General features: G+C 42.5%; 2 protein-coding genes across 2 annotated transcripts in view; one reads left to right on the top strand and one right to left on the bottom strand.

Moving 5' to 3' along the window:
- lrrc6 (leucine rich repeat containing 6) overlaps window positions 1–3,360 on the bottom strand; it is a 78,228-nt gene extending 74,868 nt beyond the window's left edge. The window contains 3 exon segments of the mRNA XM_034183769.1: window positions 373–450; window positions 1,826–1,993; window positions 3,351–3,360. Of these exon segments, the coding sequence (XP_034039660.1) occupies window positions 373–450; window positions 1,826–1,993; window positions 3,351–3,360 (256 nt within the window).
- Window positions 3,361–3,841: 481 nt separating this feature from the next.
- Window positions 3,842–16,116, top strand: LOC117522105 (zinc finger protein 2-like). Its single transcript, XM_034183481.1, has 4 exons — window positions 3,842–4,244; window positions 12,956–13,023; window positions 13,292–13,412; window positions 15,299–16,116. Exons 1-4 carry the CDS (start codon window positions 3,983–3,985, stop codon window positions 16,102–16,104), a joined length of 1,257 nt encoding a protein of 418 aa, XP_034039372.1. The 5' UTR covers window positions 3,842–3,982; the 3' UTR covers window positions 16,105–16,116.
- Window positions 16,117–20,585: the final 4,469 nt, after the last annotated feature.

The raw sequence follows: 20,585 nt of genomic DNA, 5'->3' as shown, positions 1-20,585 counted from the left end.
TTTTAAAGATTCCAATCCACCTAACCCGCATGTCTTTGCATGTGGGAGGAAACCAGAGCACCCGGAGGAAACCCACGCAAACACGGGGAGAACATCCAAACTCCACACAGAAAGGCCACGGGAACTGAACCCACAACCTTCTTGCTGTGAGGCAACAATGCTAACCACTAAACCACCGTGCTGCCCGGATTGAGGGGTATTGTTTTTTCAAATTCATATTACCTATTGTAAGCATTTGTCCTTCATCACAGATTAAGATTTAGATTAACTGGTTAATCAAAACCATACAAATAATAATGAAAATAACTTAATATGTCAGAACAACCAGCTCAGAGACAATCAAACTAAAAAGGTCACTGTGACAAAACTGACCTTCAAGATTTTCAATCACTTCAATGTTGTTCAAAGTCAAATTCAGATACTCCAGTTTCTTCAGACGATTCACATTCTCTGCAAGGAAAAAAAAAATAAACACTGCATTTTAAATTTGTAAATCCTTGTATTTTATGAGCTTCAGATTTTATATCTATATATATATCTATATATATATATATATATATATATATATATATATACACACACACACACAGTGCATCTAGAAAGTATTTACAGCGCTGCACTTTTTCCACATTTTGTTATGTTGCTTTATTCCAAAATAGATTAAGTTCATTTTTCCTCAACATTCTACCCACAATTATTGATAATGACAATGTGAAAAAAAAGTTTTTATGTGATTTTTGCAAATTTATTAAAAAAAAAAAAAAAAAAAAGAAATCACATGGGCAAATATATTCATAACCTTTGCCATGGAGCTCAAAATTGAGCTCAGGTGCATCCTGTTTCCACTGAACATCCTTGAGATGTGTCTCCAGCTTAATTGGAGTCCACCTGGGGTAAATTCAGTTGATTGGACATGATTTAGAAAGGCACACACCTGCCTACATATAAGGTCCCCAATCCACCAATCACGCCTGTATGGTAGAGTGGCTAGACAGAAGCCACTCCTTAGTAAAAGGCACATGGCAGCCTGCCTGGCGTTTGCCAAAAGGTCTGGTCTGATGAAACAAAGATTGAACTCTTTGGTGTGAATGCCAGGCATCATGCTTGGAGGAAACCAGGCACCATCCCTACAGTGAAACATAGTGGTGGCAGCATCATGCTGTGGGGATGTTTTTCAGCAGCAGGACCGGGGAGACTAGTCAGGATTGAGGGAAAGATGAATGCAGCAATGTACAGATACATCCTGGATGAAAACCTGCTACAGACTGCTCTTGACCTCAGATTGGAGCGACGGTTCATCTTTCAGAAGGACCACAACCCTAAACACACAGCCAAGATATCAAAGGAGTGGCTTCAGGACAACTCTGTGAATGTCCTTGCGTGGCCCAGCCAGAGCCCATACCTGAATCCAATTGAACATCTACAGAAAATGTCTGTGCCCCGACGCTCCTCATCCAACCTGATTGATTTTGAGAGGTGCTGCAAAGAGGAATGGACAAAACTGTCTAAAGATAGGTACACCAAGCTTGTGGCATAATATTCTAAAAGAGTTGCAGCTGCAATTGCTGCTACTGGTGCATGAACAAAGTATTGCGCAAAGGGTGTGAATACCTTGTGTGAATATATACACGTAATTTTTTTATTTTTAATAAATTTGCAAAAATTAAAAAAAAAAAACTTTTTTCCTGTTGTCATGGGATGTGGTCAGTAGAAGTTTGAGGGAAAACAATTAATTACTCCATTTTGGAATAAGGCTGTAACATAAAAATGTGGAAAAAGTGAAGCGCTGTGAATACTTCCTGGATGCATGGTAAGAGTTCCCCACCAATGGTGGGGATCAGATTGTTCTGCAAGTAGAGGATCCTCAGGTCTCTACACCAGCGATCGATGTGCTCAATCCTCTCGATGTTCTGCTGGTGCAGAGAAACCTCCTCCAGAGAGGAGATTTCACAATCGTTGTGCTCGGCCCGGCGTCGGATCAATTCTTCTGTGACTGTACAAAAAAAAAAAAAAGCTTACATCCTCTAACCAACAAACACAAGAAACATCTACACTGGAAAAAGAAAAAAAAAAAAAAACCATAAAGCAAAATATCACATCCTGACTTCCAGATTCCCAAATGGGATGATATGCTGCTCGACCCCCATATAGAAGTGTTTCTGGTTCACCTTCTGATCTGGTTCACCTCCAAAATTCAGTGCAGTCTTCCAAGCCCTATCTATCTGTGGTGCAAATTTGGTGAGAATCCAAGTAGTTTTGATGCAATACTTTAAAACATATATAAAGTGAAACTTGATCCAGAATCTGGATCCGGATCTAGATCAACTCCAAAATTTAATGGGTTCTTCCTTGGCCTATTAGACAGCGGATATTTTGCCGGATACGGCAAACACGCACCTAGCGCTATTTGACTGGATCTCCTTGCTGATTGGCTAGTTCAAATGATGTCATCGTAGAGTTTATTTCAACATGGCGGTTCCCTTGTCAAAGTTCAACTGGACAATATTTCACCGTTTTGCCGGCCGTCTAAATTTATTCACGACGGACGGAACGGCCGCGGTCGGGCAGGAACTTAAAGGCGATCGGAGTTTAAGATCTTATTTCACATTTATGATAGTAGCTTGATATTGGTGATTTTCATTATTGAAAATTGGCATATTTTACCATTCACTATTTTCAGGGGTGGACTGATCAAAGGTTTTGCAGACACTGACAGAAAAAACAGGATAAACACACGTGCCGACATGAACTTCTGTACGCCACGTTTTTGAGCCGCTTTTAGTGTCCGAGAATCCCTCTGGCAGTAGGTGATTTTCTGTTCAGATTCAAACGACTTTATGACACCCAAAACGGCATTTAAAGATGAAAAATTAGCACCAACATTCAATGCCGAGGGCGCCATGTTGTAATACCTTCTACGATGACGTCATCTGAACTAGCCAATCAGCGAGGAGATCCGGTCAAATAGCGCTAGGTGCGTGTTTGCCGTATCCGGCAAAATATCCACTGCCTATTATATTGTGTATCAATCTGGTGAAAACTTTTTGTCAAAATCCGTGCAGTAGTTTTGACGTAATCCTGACAGACAGGCGTACAGACAAATAAACGCAGGTGATCTTATTACGTCCTTGGCGGACGTAATTACAGTACAGTATGCTTATTTATCATCGTAGCTGCTAATGTATGGCTAACATTAGCATCTACCTAACTGCTAACAAAGTCGCCAAATAAAGTGTATTTAATAAAAGCAATGAAATTAAATCAAACCATGTTACAGACAACTAAATCGGTTCCTAACACAAAAGTAAAAAATATCTTCACGTTTTATTTTGGCCTGATTTGTAACTTACTGTGCACCATTGTTGTCAAACGTTGCTATGGAAATGTGCCTGCTGTTGCGTTTGCAGACGGTGGGGAAAGTGAACGTCTCGGTGGGAGTACACGTTCTTATTTTTGATTTATGGAAACAATAATTACTAATAACTAATTACTAATGTATATACAGTCTATCTTAATGACGCATCACCGACATACAGTGGACCGCATTGTGGATTTTTACAAACCGACAAAATTCCTGAAATTGAAAACCACGTGATTAAAACAGTTAAATGTTTCAGAAACATAAGGTACTTTGACTAGTAGTTTTTGGTGGAGCAGCGCCAACACTACTGGGAAGCCATGTAGTAAAGTAAATGTGTCTCTTTGGATACATCCCTGCTGTCCACCGAAAGCTTTTTTTTTATTTTCGTTTATTTTTAATTTGAAAGTGTCACAGGAAGTAGCTTGAGTGAAGTCACGCTAGAGGCGGAGGCACCTGACATCAACAAAACAACCAGCCGCCGGTGAACGGCAGCATTACGGCTCGGTGTGACGACGAACAGGCGACCGCCAGCGGAAATCCGGTCTGAGACTTTTTATTCGTTATCGACGCTGCTTTAACTGAGGTTTGCGCCGCTCGGTGCTGTTTCCTGGCCCGTTAGCGATGACCACCTACCGGGCTTTTCACGCTCAGCTCACGTCCATCATGGAGGCTCTGACCAAAGCGGCCGTGGCGGAGATCTGCGAGCTGATGGACGACAGCTACGCCGTCCTGCAGCTGCAGCTCCGCCGCAGCCGCTCGGAGAACGAGGCACTGAGGAGGAAACTGGAGCTCATCGAGACATTCATCGCCCGGGAGCACAGCGGCCTTCTGCCCGGCCAGCGGGACACCGCTACCGGCGGACCGCTGGAGGACAACGCGCTCGGTACTGTTTTACGTTTATTTATCAGTAGCTGTACATTAATTCACACATTCTTTGAAGTACAGTCACTTGCCCAGTTCTGGATCATTGCCGGTTCCGGATCACTGATACAGTATTTGCGCCGCCGTTTCTCGTAATCAGCACGAATAAGCTACTTGGTACAGACGGTTGCCCAGTTCTGGATCACCTTTTTTAAAGTCCCGCTATACGGAGCCATAATGCAACTGAATATCCTTTATTGTGTATTGTTGTATTGGGTATTTGGATGTTATCTAGCTGAAAAAGTCTGGATGGGGTAACCCTTCTCCATAAAGTGTGAAGCCACATTATGTGTGGTGCAAATATTTGCCGGAAATGGATCACTTTGCCGGTTCTGGATCATGACACTGTCACTTTGGGTTCATTCCTGGCATCTGGCTGAAGCTCTTCTAATGCAGAATGATACACACTGTGCCCGAGAATGTGTTTTGAACACAAAATTATATAAATTATACTTATTAAATGAGAATTTACTTAGTTTCGAAAGGCGCTGTTATACGTTTTTACAAGCAATAAGTGTGGAGGTGAGATTTCTCCCGAATTAAAAAGTAAAAGCCCCCACATTCATGCCCATTCGTGATGCTGAAAATGTATCATTAGATACAAAATTAACTTGGTTTCTGGGGCCCTGCGGCCCCTAAACCCCGACTCTTGAGGGGCTGTGCCAACCAGACCTCCTGCAAATTTTCCTCGGATTTCACAATTTTTATTTCATAGCCCTGAGTGGGGGAAATAAGTATTTGATCCCTGACAATTTTGCAGGTTTTCTCAGCTACAAAGAATGGAGAGGTCTGTAATTTTTATCGTAGGCACACTTCAACTGTGAGAAACTGAATAAAAAAATAAAAAAAATTCAGAAAATCTCATTATATGATTTTTAAATAATAATTTTACATTTTATTGCATGAAATAAGTATTTGATCCCGTAGAAAAACAGACCTTAACAATTGGTACAGAAACATTTGTCTGCCATTACACAGGTCAGACGTTTCTTGTAGATGTTGACCAAGTTTGCACACTGTAACAGGGATTTTGGTCCACTCCTCCATACAGATCTTCCAGGTTTGGAGTTTCAGCTCCCTCAAAGATTTTCTATTGAGTTCAGGTCTGGACACTGGCCAGGCCACTCCAGGACCTTGAAATACTTCTTACGGAGCCCCTCCTTAGTTGCCCTGGCTGTGTGTTTGAGGTCATTGTCATGCTGGAAGACCCAGCCACGACCCATCTTCAATGAGGGAAGGAGGTTGTTTGCCAAAATCTCACAATACATGACCTCATCCATCCACCCTTCAATACGGTGCAGTCGTCCTGTCCCCGTTGCAGAAGAGCACCCCAGAGTATGATGTTTCCACCCCCATGCTTCACGGTTGGGATGGTTTTCTTGGGGTTGTTCTCATCCTCTAAACATGGTAAGTGGAGTTGATTCCAAAAAGCTCTATTCTGGTCTCATCTGACCACATGACCTTCTCCCATGCCTCCTCTGGATCATCCAGATGGTCACTGGTGAACTTCAAACAGGCCTGGACATGTGCTGGCTTGAGCAGGGGGACCTTGCTGCCCTGCAGGATTTAAACCATGACAGCATCATGTGTTACTAATGTAATCTTTGTGACTGTGGTCCCAGCTCTCTTTAGGTCATTGACCAGGTCCTCCTGTGTAGTTCTGAGCTTTCTCAGAATCATCCTTACCCCACAAAGTGAGATCTTGCAAGGAATCCCAGACCGAGGGAGACTGACAGTCATCTTGTGTTTCTTCCACTTTCTAATAAATAATCATAACAGTTGTTGTCTTCTACCAAGCTGCTTGCCTGTTGTCCTGTAGTCCATCCCGGCTTTGTGCAGGTCTACAGTTTTGTCCCTGGTTTCCTTAGACAGCTCTTTGGTCTTGGTTATGGTGGACAGGTTGGAGTGTGATTGATTGAGTGTGTGAACAGTTGTCTTTTATACAGGTAACAAGTTCGAACAGGTGCAGTTAATACAGGTAAAGAGTGCAGAATAAGAGGGCTTCTTAAAGAAAAATTGCAGTCTGTGTGAGCCAGAATTCTTGCTGGTTGGTTGGTGTTCAAATACTTATTTCATGTAATAAAATGCAAATTAATTATTTAAAAATCATCCAATGTGATTTTCTGGATTTTTTTCTTTCTTTAGATTCTGTCTCTCACAGTTGAAGTGTACCCACAATAAAAATGACAGACCTTTCCACTCTTTATAGGTGGGAAAACCTGCAAAATTGACAGTGGATCAAATACTTATTTCCCCCACTGTATATATTTATTATGAATGATCTAAACATTTTGCGAGACCCTCATTCACCTTTTTGGAGATATTTTTTCGGTATTCATGTGTTGCAATTAATGGTTCATGGATACTTCATGATTTGCAGCTGATACAGGTTTTGGAGTTTAACAGGGAGTTGTAGACCGTCATCCACTTCATGCTATGGAATCCAGAGATAAGCACTGGCACCAGCGGGCCACGGGGCTTATATAGGATTTACTACTTCAGTAAATCTGTCTCATTTGGTATTTTACATGAAATTAGACAGCTGTTTCTTCTTGGAACAGCACACAGAAATGGTTTTTCAAAAGGTAGTAGAATCATTCAATGGTGCAAAATGTATGGAACAAAAATGCACCAAAATGATGTCACTCATGCATAAACACACATTATCCATGCTTCCTTGTCAGACAGCAAACCAGGGGTGAATCCAGATGGAAAGGGGGTGTGGGGAGGAGACACTGCTCCCACAACACCCCTGGATTAAAGGCCCACATTTGAAGACATTTTTTTCATACTACTGATACCAGTGGTGGGCACAGATAACCAAAACGTTAGCTTCGATAACCATTAATCAGATAACTGAAAAGTTATATTTTATGACGATAAACCGATAAACTGCTAAAAAAAAATTATCTTTATTACAGTAACCGATAACTATTAGTATTGATTCGGACATGGTCACATCATATTACACTGTCATCTTCTGATAAACCAGTTTCACTTGAGGCGCCCCTCACACTGGGCAGAGAGACAGACAGCAGCCGGCCGCCGGGCGAACAGTCACTCCCCACGTAGAGCGGAGAGGAGGCAGCGGACAAAACAGTGTTTTTTAAAAACTGAAAAACACACTGCTTCGCTTTAAATGCGTCGTAAGCTATTTCAGATGATCAGCTAGCTCTTAGAGGCAGTATCTTTGGTTAACAAGGCTCATCTCTGAGTGTGGCGCTAATTTCAACATGTTCAAAATTTAGCAACAACAGTGTGTGTCAGTTTGTGTACAAGGTACTATGAGGACAAACGAGGATTATAGAGGCATGTGTGTGGTGCGGACGAGGCTGCTAAAAGCCCATTATCCAAGCACCTGGCAGCTACGCGGGACCTGAGAGGCTATTTTTGGAGCAGCTGCCCTCTTGCGCACTAGGGCTGAAACGATTAGTCGAGTAACTCGAATAACTCGATTACAAAAAATGTTCGAGGCAAATTCTGTGTCTTGAAGCTTCACAGTGTCTTTTTTTTGGACTGCATTTAAAAAATGTGACAACATCTTGAATGGATGCTGTGAATTGAAAACCCTCACCTTAAAGGGACCAGGTGTGGGAGGGCTGAAGGTTTGGACCAAATCCATGCCTAAACGTGCACCGTCGCGTTATCATGCCGCTACATGGATCATATGTGGCTTGATGTGGATCACATGCGGCAACACAAGCCACTCGAGGCTGGACGGGGCTCAAGTGACAGGTCGGTTGTGGCTCATGAGATGCACATGCGAGGTACTGAGAGGCACTTAGTAGTGGATACGTGACGGCTTAAAACGTGGATCATTCTTCAAATAATCGCTGACACACCCATGCGTGGCTCATTATTCATGGCTTATTGTTTGGTGGGACCGAGGCTTTAGTTACTTTCCTGATTGCTACTGATACTGCTTTTGATACTGTTGACCATAAAATTTTATTACAGAGATTAGAGCATGCCATAGGTATTAAAGGCACTGCGCTGCGGTGGTTTGAATCATATTTATCTAATAGATTACAATTTGTTCATGTAAATGGGGAATCTTCTTCACAGACTAAGGTTAATTATGGAGTTCCACAAGGTTCTGTGCTAGGACCAATTTTATTCACTTTATACATGCTTCCCTTAGGCAGTATTATTAGAAAGCATTGCTTAAATTTTCATTATTACGCAGATGATACCCAGCTTTATCTATCCATGAAGCCAGAGGACACACACCAATTAGTTAAACTGCAGGAATGTCTTACAGACATAAAGACATGGATGACCTCTAATTTCCTGCTTTTAAATTCAGATAAAACTGAAGTTATTGTACTTGGCCCCACAAATCTTAGAAACATGGTGTCTAACCAGATCCTTACTCTGGATGGCATTACCCTGACCTCTAGTAATACTGTGAGAAATCTTGGAATCATTTTTGATTAGGATATGTCCTTCAATGCGCATATTAGGCAAATATGTAGGACTGCTTTTTTACATTTGCGCAATATCTCTAAAATTAGAAAGGTCTTGTCTCAGAGTGATGCTGAAAAACTAATTCATGCATTTATTTCCTCTAGGCTGGACTATTGTAATTCATTATTATCAGGTTGTCCTAAAAGTTCCCTGAAAAGCCTTCAGTTAATTCAAAATGCTGCAGCTAGAGTACTAACGGGGACTAGAAGGAGAGGGCATATTTCACCTATATTGGCCTCTCTTCATTGGCTTCCTGTTAATTCTAGAATATAATTTAAAATTCTTCTTCTTACTTATAAGGTTTTGAATAATCAGGTCCCATCTTATCTTAGGGACCTCTTAGTACCATATCACCCCAATAGAGCGCTTCGCTCTCAGACTGCAGGCTTACTTGTAGTTCCTAGGGTTTGTAAGAGTAGAATGGGAGGCAGAGCCTTCAGCTTTCAGGCTCCTCTCCTGTGGAACCAGCTCCCAATTCGGATCAGGGAGACAGACACCCTCTCTACTTTTAAGATTAGGCTTAAAACTTTCCTTTTTGCTAAAGCTTATAGTTAGGGCTGGATCAGGTGACCCTGAACCATCCCTTAGTTATGCTGCTATAGACTTAGACTGCTGGGGGGTTCCCATGATGCACTGAGTGTTTCTTTCTCTTTTTGCTCTGTATGCACCACTCTGCATTCAATCATTAGTGATTGATCTCTGCTGTCTTCCACAGCATGTCTTTTTCCTGATTCTCTCCCCTCAGCCCCAACCAGTACCAGCAGAAGACTGCCCCTCCCTGAGCCTGGTTCTGCTGGAGGTTTCTTCCTGTTAAAAGGGAGTTTTTCCTTCCCACTGTCGCCAAGTGCTTGCTCATAGGGGGTCGTTTTGACCGTTGGGGTTTTTCTGTAATTATTGTGTGGCTTTTGCCTTGCAATATAAAGCGCCATGGGGCAACTGTTGTGATTTGGCGCTATATAAATAAAATTGATTTTTTTTTTTTTTTTTGATTGCTCAATTTTAAAGATAACTAAGTTAGATTACTTTCAGGAGCTGCCGACAATACTCTCCTGCCACCTCAACATGAAAATGATAACCCATTTTGCCAATATTCACTTTATAAGTCACCCTTTCTTGACTTCAATAAACATAAATACTCGTTTTATAAAAAATAAAAGCACTGTAACATATAAACTTTTCTAACAATTCTAACAAAATTCTAGCAATTTCTAACCTACATTGTTTATAAATGTAACTATTAAATTCTTTCTAACATTTTTCTAACATTTAAATTCTTTCTAAACATTTTAGTTGTGAAAATATTATTCTAAGTTAGTATCAGTCAGTGGTGGGCACAGTTCAGCTAATCCAATAGCAGATAACTATCAAAGCTATTGTTTTTGCAAGGGGATTAGCTTTTCAGATAAGTTTTGAAACCATTATCGGACCAATTATCTTCCAACAAATTTATTTCCGATAACTTTCAGTCCAATAACATTTTTTTTTTTCTTTGCTGGTAAAATGAGTAAAGTTTAACGGTCAAAAATGTTTGTAAACCCTAAAATCAAACATTTTAGTCCATCTGTCTGTCCATCTGTGAAGAAGAGAGTACAGGCAGAGTGGAGTGGGTGGAGAAAGGTGGGAGGAGTGATTTGTGACGGGAGAACATCTGCAAGCATGAAGGGGAAAGTCTACAAAGTCTACAGTAGTGAGACCAGCTATGTTGTACAGGTTAGAGTTGGTGGCACTAATAAAAGGACAGGAGGCAGAGCTGAAGATGTTGCGATTCTCTTTGGGAATGATGAGGATAGATCGGATTAGGAATGAATATATCAGAGGGACAGTTCAGGTGGAATAGTTTGGATACAAAGTCAGAGCTGAGATTGAGATGGTTTGGGCATGTGCAGAGGACGGACCTAGGGTATATAGGGAGAAGGATGCTGAGGATGGAGCCACCAGATAGGAGGAGGAGGTCAAAGAGGAGGTTTATGGATGTGCTGAGGGAGGACATCCGGTTGGTGGTGTGACAGAGGACAGGGTGAGACGGAAATGATTGATCCGCTGTGGCGCCCCTAACGGGAACAGCTGAAAGAAGATAAACAGTCCCTCTACATTCAGAGCCCATCAGTACAACCCCAATTCCAATGAAGTTGGGACATTGTGTAAAATGTAAATAAAAACAGAATAAAATGATTTGCAAATCCTCTTCAACCTATATTCAATTGAATACACCACAAAGACAAGATATTTAATGTTCAAACTGATAAACATTATTGTTTTTGTGCAAATATTCGCTCATTTTGAAATGGATGCCTGCAACATATTTCAAAAAAGCTGGGACAGTGGTAAACATACCACTGTCCCACCTTTCCTTCTAACAACACTCAGTAAGCGTTTGGGAACTGAGGACACTAATTGTTGAAGCTTTGACGATGGAATTCTTTGCCATTCTTGCTTGAAGTACGACTTCAGTTGTTCAACAGTCCGGGGTTTCCGTTGCCGTTGTAACACATGCAGAATGTGGCTTGGCATTGTCTTGCTGAAATAAGCAGGGACGTCCCTGAAAAAGACGTTGCTTGGATGGCAGCATATGTTGCTCCAAAACCTGGATGTACCTTTCAGCATTGATGGTGCCATCACAGATGTGTAAGTTGCCCATGCCATGGGCACTAACACACCCCCATACCATCACAGATGCTGGCTTTTGAACTTTGAGCTGGTAACAATCTGGATGGTCTTTTTCCTCTTTTGTCCGGAGGACATAACGTCCATGATTTCTAAAAAACAATTTGAAATGTGGACTGATTGACCACAGCACACTTTTCCACTTTGCGTCTGTCCATTTCAAATGTGCTCGGGCCCAGAGAAGGTGGCGGTGTTTCTGGATGTTGTTAATGTGTGGCTTTCGCTTTGCATGGTAGAGTTTTAACTTGTACTTGTAGATGTAGCGATGAACTGTGTTAACTGACAATGGTTTTCTGAAGTGTTCCTGAGCCCACGCGGTAAGATCCTTTATACAATGATGTCTGTTTTCAATGCAATGCCACCTGAGGGATTGAAGGTCAAGTGGTGATCCTCGTCCCATCTTTGCTTGTGAATGTCTGAGCCTTTTGGGGATGCTCCTTTTTGTACCCAATCATGACACTCACCTGTTTCCAATTAACCTGTTCACCTGTGGAATGTTCCAAACAGGTGTTCTTTGAGCATTCATCAACTTTCCCAGTCTTTTGTTGCCACCGTCCCAACTTTTTTGAAACGTGTTGCAGGCATCCATTTCAAAATGAGCAAATATTTGCACAAAAACAAAAAAGTCTATCAGTTTAGACATTAAATATCTTGTCTTTGTGGTGTATTCAATTGAATATAGGTTGAAGATGATTTTCAAATCATTGTATTGTGTTTTTAATTACATTTCACACAATGTCCCAACTTCATTGGAATTGTTGTAACTGGAAAAAAATTAGTGGAAAAACAGTTTGCTAGAAAGTACAGGATACTCAAGCCTAGATTTTATTTATTTTATTTTATTTCTTAAAAGTCTCTAGTCCACCATGAAGCTGTCAAACTGCAATGTGACAGACAGAAGTTGCACAATGCACAGTTTCTCCAATCACATCCACAGCTCCTACAGAGCTGTCTTGGTGGCTTCCTTCACTGGTCTCCTCCTTGCAGAGTCACTCAGCTTTTGAGAAATTGCCTACTCTAGATGGATTTATCGTACAATACTGTACTGTTTGTATTTCTTGATTGATGGAAATGTTCATGTGTCCATCCTCTGACTTGGCTGGAACAGAAAAAATACTCCATATATTTAATTTGTCTGGCCAGATACAGTACTTATGGACCTGACTGTTACCACAAATATAAAGTAACATAATAGAAACACATTAAATGTGAGAGAAGAAGAACTTTTCAGAGAAACCTGCCTCCAGAGACAGTGCTGGGACCGATGTCAGCATGGAGAAGACAGACAGTGTCCATATACTGATGATGAAGAACTATGATCTTGATGATCTCAGATTACTGAGTGGAGGACAGATTGAAGAGGGTTTGGGAAAGGACACAGGAAAAAAATAACAAAAATGAGGCACGTGAAAGAAATGAAACCTTTACCCACTGCAGTAATGAGTGCAAGGTTTTAAAAAGACAAATAATACGCTGTAAAGATGATCCAGCATTCTCTCACGCTTTGGGAGGGTCATATTTATAACAGTATGTCTCACACAGAACACATGCTGTCAGCCGGAGTGGGCACCAGTCAGCCAGAAAAGGAGGTGACCATGGCGACCGAACAGGTACAACCTCATCAATACAAACCACATTCTTTTTCCCCCCGTTATCTGCACAATCAAAACAGCACATTTTTCATGCTAAATTGGCTGGGTGAGTGTCCAGCTGGGGCAAAAAAAAAACCTCACTGTGCTGAACTACAAGATCCAAATCACCATAGAAATCAGATTTTTGTTTAGAACTCAAGCATCATAACCATGAGTATGAAGTATCCTAAAAACTCAGATGTGTTACTCTGCATTTATTAATTTCATGTTTGTTTGTTGCACTCAGGATGCTTTGTCACAAGCTGCAGATGAATCAAATGATAAGGACGTTGTGATAAAGCACGAAATGACAACAGTGGAGATATACAGTAACAATGCCACAGAACAGCTGATTCTCAACACTGATGGTAAGACATGATAAAAACTCCAAACATTTTACATTGCAGTGGTGACACACAAATAACAGCAAAGTATACCAAATTACAATTTTATAAGAACATACACATTTGAGTCACCTCATAGTCAGAGGGTTCGAGGCACAAGTCACCTTGTAAGTCAGAAGGTTCGGGGATGATTCGCCTCGTAGTCAGAGACTTCGAGGGACGAGTCACCTCAAAGTAAGAGGATCCAAGGGACGAGGCGCCTCATAGCCAGAGGGTTAGGACGAGATCCCTCGTATACACAGGGTTCAAGGGACGCGGCACCTCGTAGCCAGAGGGTTAGGACGAGATCCCTCGTATACACAGGGTTCAAGGGACGCGGCACCTCGTAGTCAGAGGGTTAGAAGGACGAGCTCCCTCGTATACAGAAGGTTAGAAGGACGAGCTCCCTCATATACAGAGGGTTTGAGGGACGAGACGCGAAGCCTCCGCTCCTCTTTCCATGACAAAAACTCCGGTAACAGTGGAATGTGCCGTTCATTTCCAAACTGGACGCTGTGTTTTATCCGGGACGTCGTCTGACTAGCACAGGAATTGTGAAAAGACGTGGACATCAGCACTTATTCGGCACATTGAGACAGACGTGCGGAGGAATTTTGCGAGTCGCGGCGGTGCCGCATGGCGCAAAGCAACGCCGTGATGAAGCCTCACAGGACATGTTCTGGCATGTCCAGGCACATCCACAATTTCTCGGATAATCACTCGATGGAAAAACCACCGACAGCTGTCTGAACGCCATCTCAAAGCCATCCTGTGAGACCAAAACGGAGGTGGTTTTGTCTCGCTCCAGTAGCGAATCCATCGTGATGCGCGAAGCCTCCGCTCGGCTTTCTATGACAAAATCTCTTGTTAAAAGTGAAATCTGCCGGAAAATGGTTGATGTCCAGCTTTTGTGATAACCAGAGAAAATGCACACGACGGTCACGGATCCAGACAGCCATCCGTTTAGAAATGAAATGGTCGTTCAGCCTGTTGATGGCGGCTTCAGAGCGCGGCGTACCCCACAGCCGCTGGGGGCCGTCCTTAAAGCGACAGTAACACTCCTTATTCTCTACCAAGCCCGTAACATTTTCACCGAAAGCCAGGTAAATTTTTCTAATGGTTTCCAGCTGCCAGTCTCTAACAGTTTCTGAAAAAATTCTGATGGGAAAAAAGCCCAAATCATTCCACCATTTCCTGGCAATGAAACAACGACGAGGGGGCTGGACCACTCCTCACTCAAAGCCTGCTCACAGGCGAATGACGCAACCGACAGGCGTGAAAAAACTCACGCATGTGCACGAAGGTTCAAGCTTGTCTGACGCAATCACACGTGATTCAAATCCATATGGTTTTTGAAAAAAAAAAAAATAATAATAAGGTCGGATACTTTTCTAATAGACCTCGTATGTGAGAGAAATCACTTCTTTACTGCCAGACACAGTCCTGGACGTCACAGACGATCCACGACAAAACAAAAACACTTTAAGCTGACAACTTTACTTTAAACTGATCTAAATCATACAACCCCAATTCCAATGGAGTTGGGACGTTGTGTGAAATGTAAATAAAAACAGAATACAATGATTTGCAAATCCTCTTCAACCTATATTCAATTGAATACACCACAAAGACCAGATATATTTTTATTGTTTTTGTGCAAATATTTGCTAATTTCGAAATGGATGCCTACAACATGTTTCAAGAAAGCTGGGACAGTGGTGTGTTGACCACTGTGTTACATCACCTTTCCTTCTAACAACACTCTGATATGAGGGTTTGAAATGCATTTAAATTTTGTGGGACTTATGTTAATATTTTGGTTGTTCTGTGCACACGTGCAGCTTTGAAAGTTTTTTTTTTCTTTTTTAAAGGAATGAAGGTGTCACCATCAGAATCAGCTGATAGTGAGGAAAAGCATTCCAGAGCGATGATTGATGACACAACACAGTTGGAACAGAACAGTGGCCGACCTTTAGAACAAGCCGGGTCTCGGGAAACTCGCAGTGCACCACAGTCATCCAGCCCTGCAGGGGGTGTTGACAGCAACTCATCAGATGTGTTGGGTTTGACCTCAGGATCAGACTGTACAGCCCCGTCAGCAGTCCCAACGCAAAACCATTTCCTTGTCAGGTCAGGCGGAACTCCCACCTCCCTCCCTGGAACCTCAGACCTGAAATGTGGATTGTCTATGACCAGCTCTCTGTCCTACAATGCAAAGCAGGACCAGTGCTCGACATGGAGCAACCAGGTCCTGGCCAATGCTGTGCCCATACCTCACCGGCCATACCTCAATCCAGACCACCACAAAGCGTCTGACTTAAACTCTGCAGGGTTCCCTTTAGCACTGGGCTTAGGTGTGCCCAGAATGGAGCCGCTGGACTTGAACAGATACTGCCGAGACCGCCGATACATCTGTAGCTACTGTGGCAAAGGCTTCCCATCATCTCGGAGCCTGGAGACACATGTGCGAGTACACACCGGAGAGCGTCCGTACAGCTGTGCTCAGTGCGGGAAACGTTTTACACAATCTGGCCACTTGAAAACACACCAGAGCGTCCACACCGGCGAGCGACCATTTGCCTGTGAGCACTGTGGCAAAAGGTTTGCCGGGAAGCAGAACCTGAGAAACCATCAGCAGAAACACCAGCTGAGCGAACAGAGTCCTGCTCTTATTTAAATAAGACACAGGATAGGATACGATCTATACGATCAAAGTAGGAGCTATCCCTGGTGGGTGTTGGACTCCGCCAGGGCGGCCCTTTGTCACCAATCCTGTAGTGATATTTATAGACAGGATTTTAAGGTGCAGTCAAGGACCGAGGGTGTTCACTTTGATGACCCCAGAGTTGCATTTCTGTTTTTGTTTTGTTTTGTTTTTTTTGTGGATGATGTGGTTCTGTTGGCTTCATTGGGCAGTGATCTTCGATGTGCACTGAGCAGGACTGAGGCCGAGTGTGAAGTGACTGGGATGAGAATCAGCACCTCCAAATCTGAGACCATGGTCCTGTGTCAGTGAAGTGTGGACTGTCCCCTCAGGATCAGGGGAGAGTTATTACCCCACATGGAGGAGTTTAGGTATTTTGAGGTCTTGTTCAAGAACGTGGGTAAATTGGAGCATTACATTAATAGACGGATTGGGGCGGCATCTGTTGTTTTACAGATACTGTACCGGACCGTTGTGGTGAAGAAGGAACTGAGCCAGAAGGCGAGATTGTTGGTTCACACTCCTACACTCACCTATGGTCATAAACTTTTGGTAATGACTGAAAGGCATGTCCAAGCGGGAAGAGGTACGAAGGAAGATCCAGGACACACTGGAGGATTTATATTTCCCAGCTCATTTGGGAACTCTAGGCTGCTTGGCCTGCTGCCACTGTGACCTGGACCCAGCTAGGGGGCAGAAAATGAATTTGGCAGTGGGGGTACACTGCCAGGAAACGGTGCCACTGACATAACTCTTGGCTTTTATATTGTTAATTAATTTATATCAAGTTGTAGAGATTTGCTTTCAGTTTGAGTTTATGGCTGATAATTTCAGAAATTTAAATTTTTTGTATTTGAAATGGATGAAATTATAAATTATAATTTAAATTTTTTGTATTTGAAATGGATGAAATTATAAATTATAATGTGTGAAATACCAAGTGTTCCAATACTTTTGAGGGGCATTATATATATATATATATTGTGTGTGTGTGTATAAAATATTTTAGTTTAATGAGTGCTTTTTAGTGGATTGGGAGATCAAATCAATCTTATTTATATAGCGCCAAATCACAACAAGCAATTACCCCAAGGCGCCTTATATTGTAAGGCAAGGCCATACAATAATTACGGAAAAACCCCAACGGTCAAAACGACCCCCTGTGAGCAAGCACTTGGCAACAGTGGGAAGAAAAAACTCCCTTTTAACAGGAAGAAACCTCCAGCAGAACCAGGCTCAGGGACGGGCAGTCTTCTGCTGGGACTGGTTGGGGCTGAGGGAGAGAACCAGGAAAAAGACATGCTGTGGAGGGGAGCAGAGATCAATCACTAATGATTAAATGCAGAGTGGTGCATACAGAGCAAAAAGAGAAAGAAACACTCAGTGCATCATGGAAACCCCCCAGCAGTCTAAGTCTATAGCAGCATAACTAAGGGATGGTTCAGGGTCACCTGATCCAGCCCTAACTATAAACTTTAGCAAAAAGGAAAGTTTTAAGCCTAATCTTAAAAGGAGAGAGGGTGTCTGTCTCCCTGATCTGAATTGGGAGCTGGTTCCACAGGAGAGGAGCCTGAAAGCTGAAGGCTCTGCCTCCCATTCTACTCTTACAAACCCTAGGAACTACAAGTAAGCCTGCAGTCTGAGAGCGAAGCGCTCTATTGGGGTGATATGGTACTATGAGGTCCCTAAGATAAGATGGGACCTGATTATTCAAAACCTTATAAGTAAGAAGAAGAATTTTAAATTCTGTTCCCCATTTACATGAACAAATTGTAATCTATTAGATAAATATGATTCAAACCACCGCAGCGCAGTGCCTTTAATACCTATGGCATGCTCTAATCTCTGTAATAAAATTTTATGGTCAACAGTATCAAAAGCAGCACTGAGGTCTAACAGAACAAGCACAGAGATGAGTCCACTGTCTGAGGCCATAAGAAGATCATTTGTAACCTTCACTAATGCTGTTTCTGTACTATGATGAATTCTAAAACCTGACTGAAACTCTTCAAATAGACCATTCCTCTGCAGATGATCAGTTAGCTGTTTTACAACTACCCTTTCAAGAATTTTTGAGAGAAAAGGAATGTTGGAGATTGGCCTATAATTAGCTAAGATAGCTGGGTCAAGTGATTTTTTAAGTAATGGTTTAATTACTGCCACCCTAAAAGCCTGTGGTACATAGCCAACTAATAAAGATAGATTGATCATATTTAAGATCGAAGCATTAATTAATGGTAGGGCTTCCTTGAGCAGCCTGGTAGGAATGGGGTCTAATAGACATGTTGATGGTTTGGAGGAAGTAACTAATGAAAATAACAGAACAATCGGAGAGAAAGAGTCTAACCAAATGCCGGCATCACTGAAAGCAGCCAAAGATAACGATACGTCTTTGCGATGGTTATGAGTAATTTTTTCTCTAATAGTTAAAATTTTATTAGCAAAGAAAGTCATGAAGTCATTACTAGTTAAAGTTAAAGGAGTACTCGGCTCAATAGAGCTCTGACTCTTTGTCAGCCTGGCTACAGTGCTGAAAAGAAACCTGGGGTTCTTATTTTCTTCAATTAGTGATGAGTAGTAAGATATCCTAGCTTTACGGAGGGCTTTTTTTATAGAGCAACAGACTCTTTTTCCAGGCTAAGTGAAGATCTTCTAATTTAGTGAGACGCCATTTCCTCTCCAACTTACGGGTTATCTGCTTTAAGCTGCGAGTTTGTGAGTTATACCACAGAGTCAGGCACTTCTGATTTAAAGCTCTCTTTTTCAGAGGAGCTACAGCATCCAAAGTTGTCTTCAATGAGGATGTAAAACTATTGACGAGATACTCTATCTCCCTTACAGAGTTTAGGTAGCTACTCTGCACTGTGTTGGTATATGGCATTAGAGAACATAAATCTCTACTGGCCTCTACTGGTGGTTGGCTCTCACTGCGGTATTGTATCACTTCCTGTTCCGGAGCACAGCGGTGTTTTTCTGTATCTGTTAGCTGTTTAATCTGCGCAGTTAGATTGATCTAGTTATCTAGATTACGATTTGTTTCCCAGTGTAATCTTTACGTGCCTTAACTAAAGCACTCCTGCTGCTGAATCACCTCTAAATTATTTACACATTATTCACTTTGCGTGTTTTAGGAATCCGCTAGCTTAGCGCAGCTACTAGCTCTTAGCCAATTTAGCATGGCGGCTTCTCCTGTCTCTCCCGCACTTTTCTGCTCTGGGTGTGAAATGTTTAGTTATTCCTCGGCCTCCTTTAGCAGTAATGGTACTTGTAATAAGTGTAGCTTATTCGTAGCTTTGGAGGCCAGGCTGGGCGAATTGGAGACTCGGCTCCGCACCGTGGAAAATTCTACAGCTAGCCAGGCCCCTGTAGTCGGTGCGGACCAAGGTAGCTTAGCCGCCGTTAGTTACCCCCTGGCAGATCCCGAGCAGCCGGGAAAGCAGGCCGACTGGGTGACTGTGAGGAGGAAGCGTAGTTCTAAACAGAAGCCCCGTGTACACCGCCAACCCGTTCACATTTCTAACCGTTTTTTCCCCACTCGGCAACACACCCGCCGAGGATCAAACTCTGGTTATTGGCGACTCTGTTTTGAGAAATGTGAAGTTAGCGACACCAGCAACCATAGTCAATTGTCTTCCGGGGGCCAGAGCAGGCGACATTGAAGGAAATTTTAAACTGCTGGCTAAGGCTAAGCGTAAATTTGGTAAGATTGTAATTCACGTCGGCAGTAATGACACCCGGTTACGCCAATTGGAGGTCACTAAAATTAACATTAAATCGGTGTGTAACTTTGCAAAAACAATGTCGGACTCTGTAGTTTTCTCTGGGCCCCTCCCCAATCGGACCGGGAGTGACATGTTTAGCCGCATGTTCTCCTTGAATTGCTGGCTGTCTGAGTGGTGTCCAAAAAATGAGGTGGGCTTCATAGATAATTGGCAAAGCTTCTGGGGAAAACCTGGTCTTGTTAGGAGAGACGGCATCCATCCCACTTTGGATGGAGCAGCTCTCATTTCTAGAAATCTGGCCAATTTTCTTAAATCCTCCAAACCGTGACTATCCAGGGTTGGGACCAGGAAGCAGAGTTGTAGTCTTACACACCTCTCTGCAGCTTCTCTCCCCCTGCCATCCCCTCATTACCCCATCCCCGTAGAGACGGTGCCTGCTCCCAGACTACCAATAACCAGCAAAAATCTATTTAAGCATAAAAATTCAAAAAGAAAAAATAATATAGCACCTTCAACTGCACCACAGACTAAAACAGTTAAATGTGGTCTATTAAACATTAGGTCTCTCTCTTCTAAGTCCCTGTTGGTAAATGATATAATAATTGGTCAACATATTGATTTATTCTGCCTTACAGAAACCTGGTTACAGCAGGATGAATATGTTAGTTTAAATGAGTCAACACCCCCGAGTCACACTAACTGTCAGAATGCTCGTAGCACGGGCTGAGGCGG

Source organism: Thalassophryne amazonica, chromosome 12 (genome assembly GCF_902500255.1).
Source record: "Thalassophryne amazonica chromosome 12, fThaAma1.1, whole genome shotgun sequence".
NCBI lineage: Eukaryota > Metazoa > Chordata > Actinopteri > Batrachoidiformes > Batrachoididae > Thalassophryne > Thalassophryne amazonica.
This window is presented reverse-complemented; position numbering and strand designations above follow the sequence as displayed.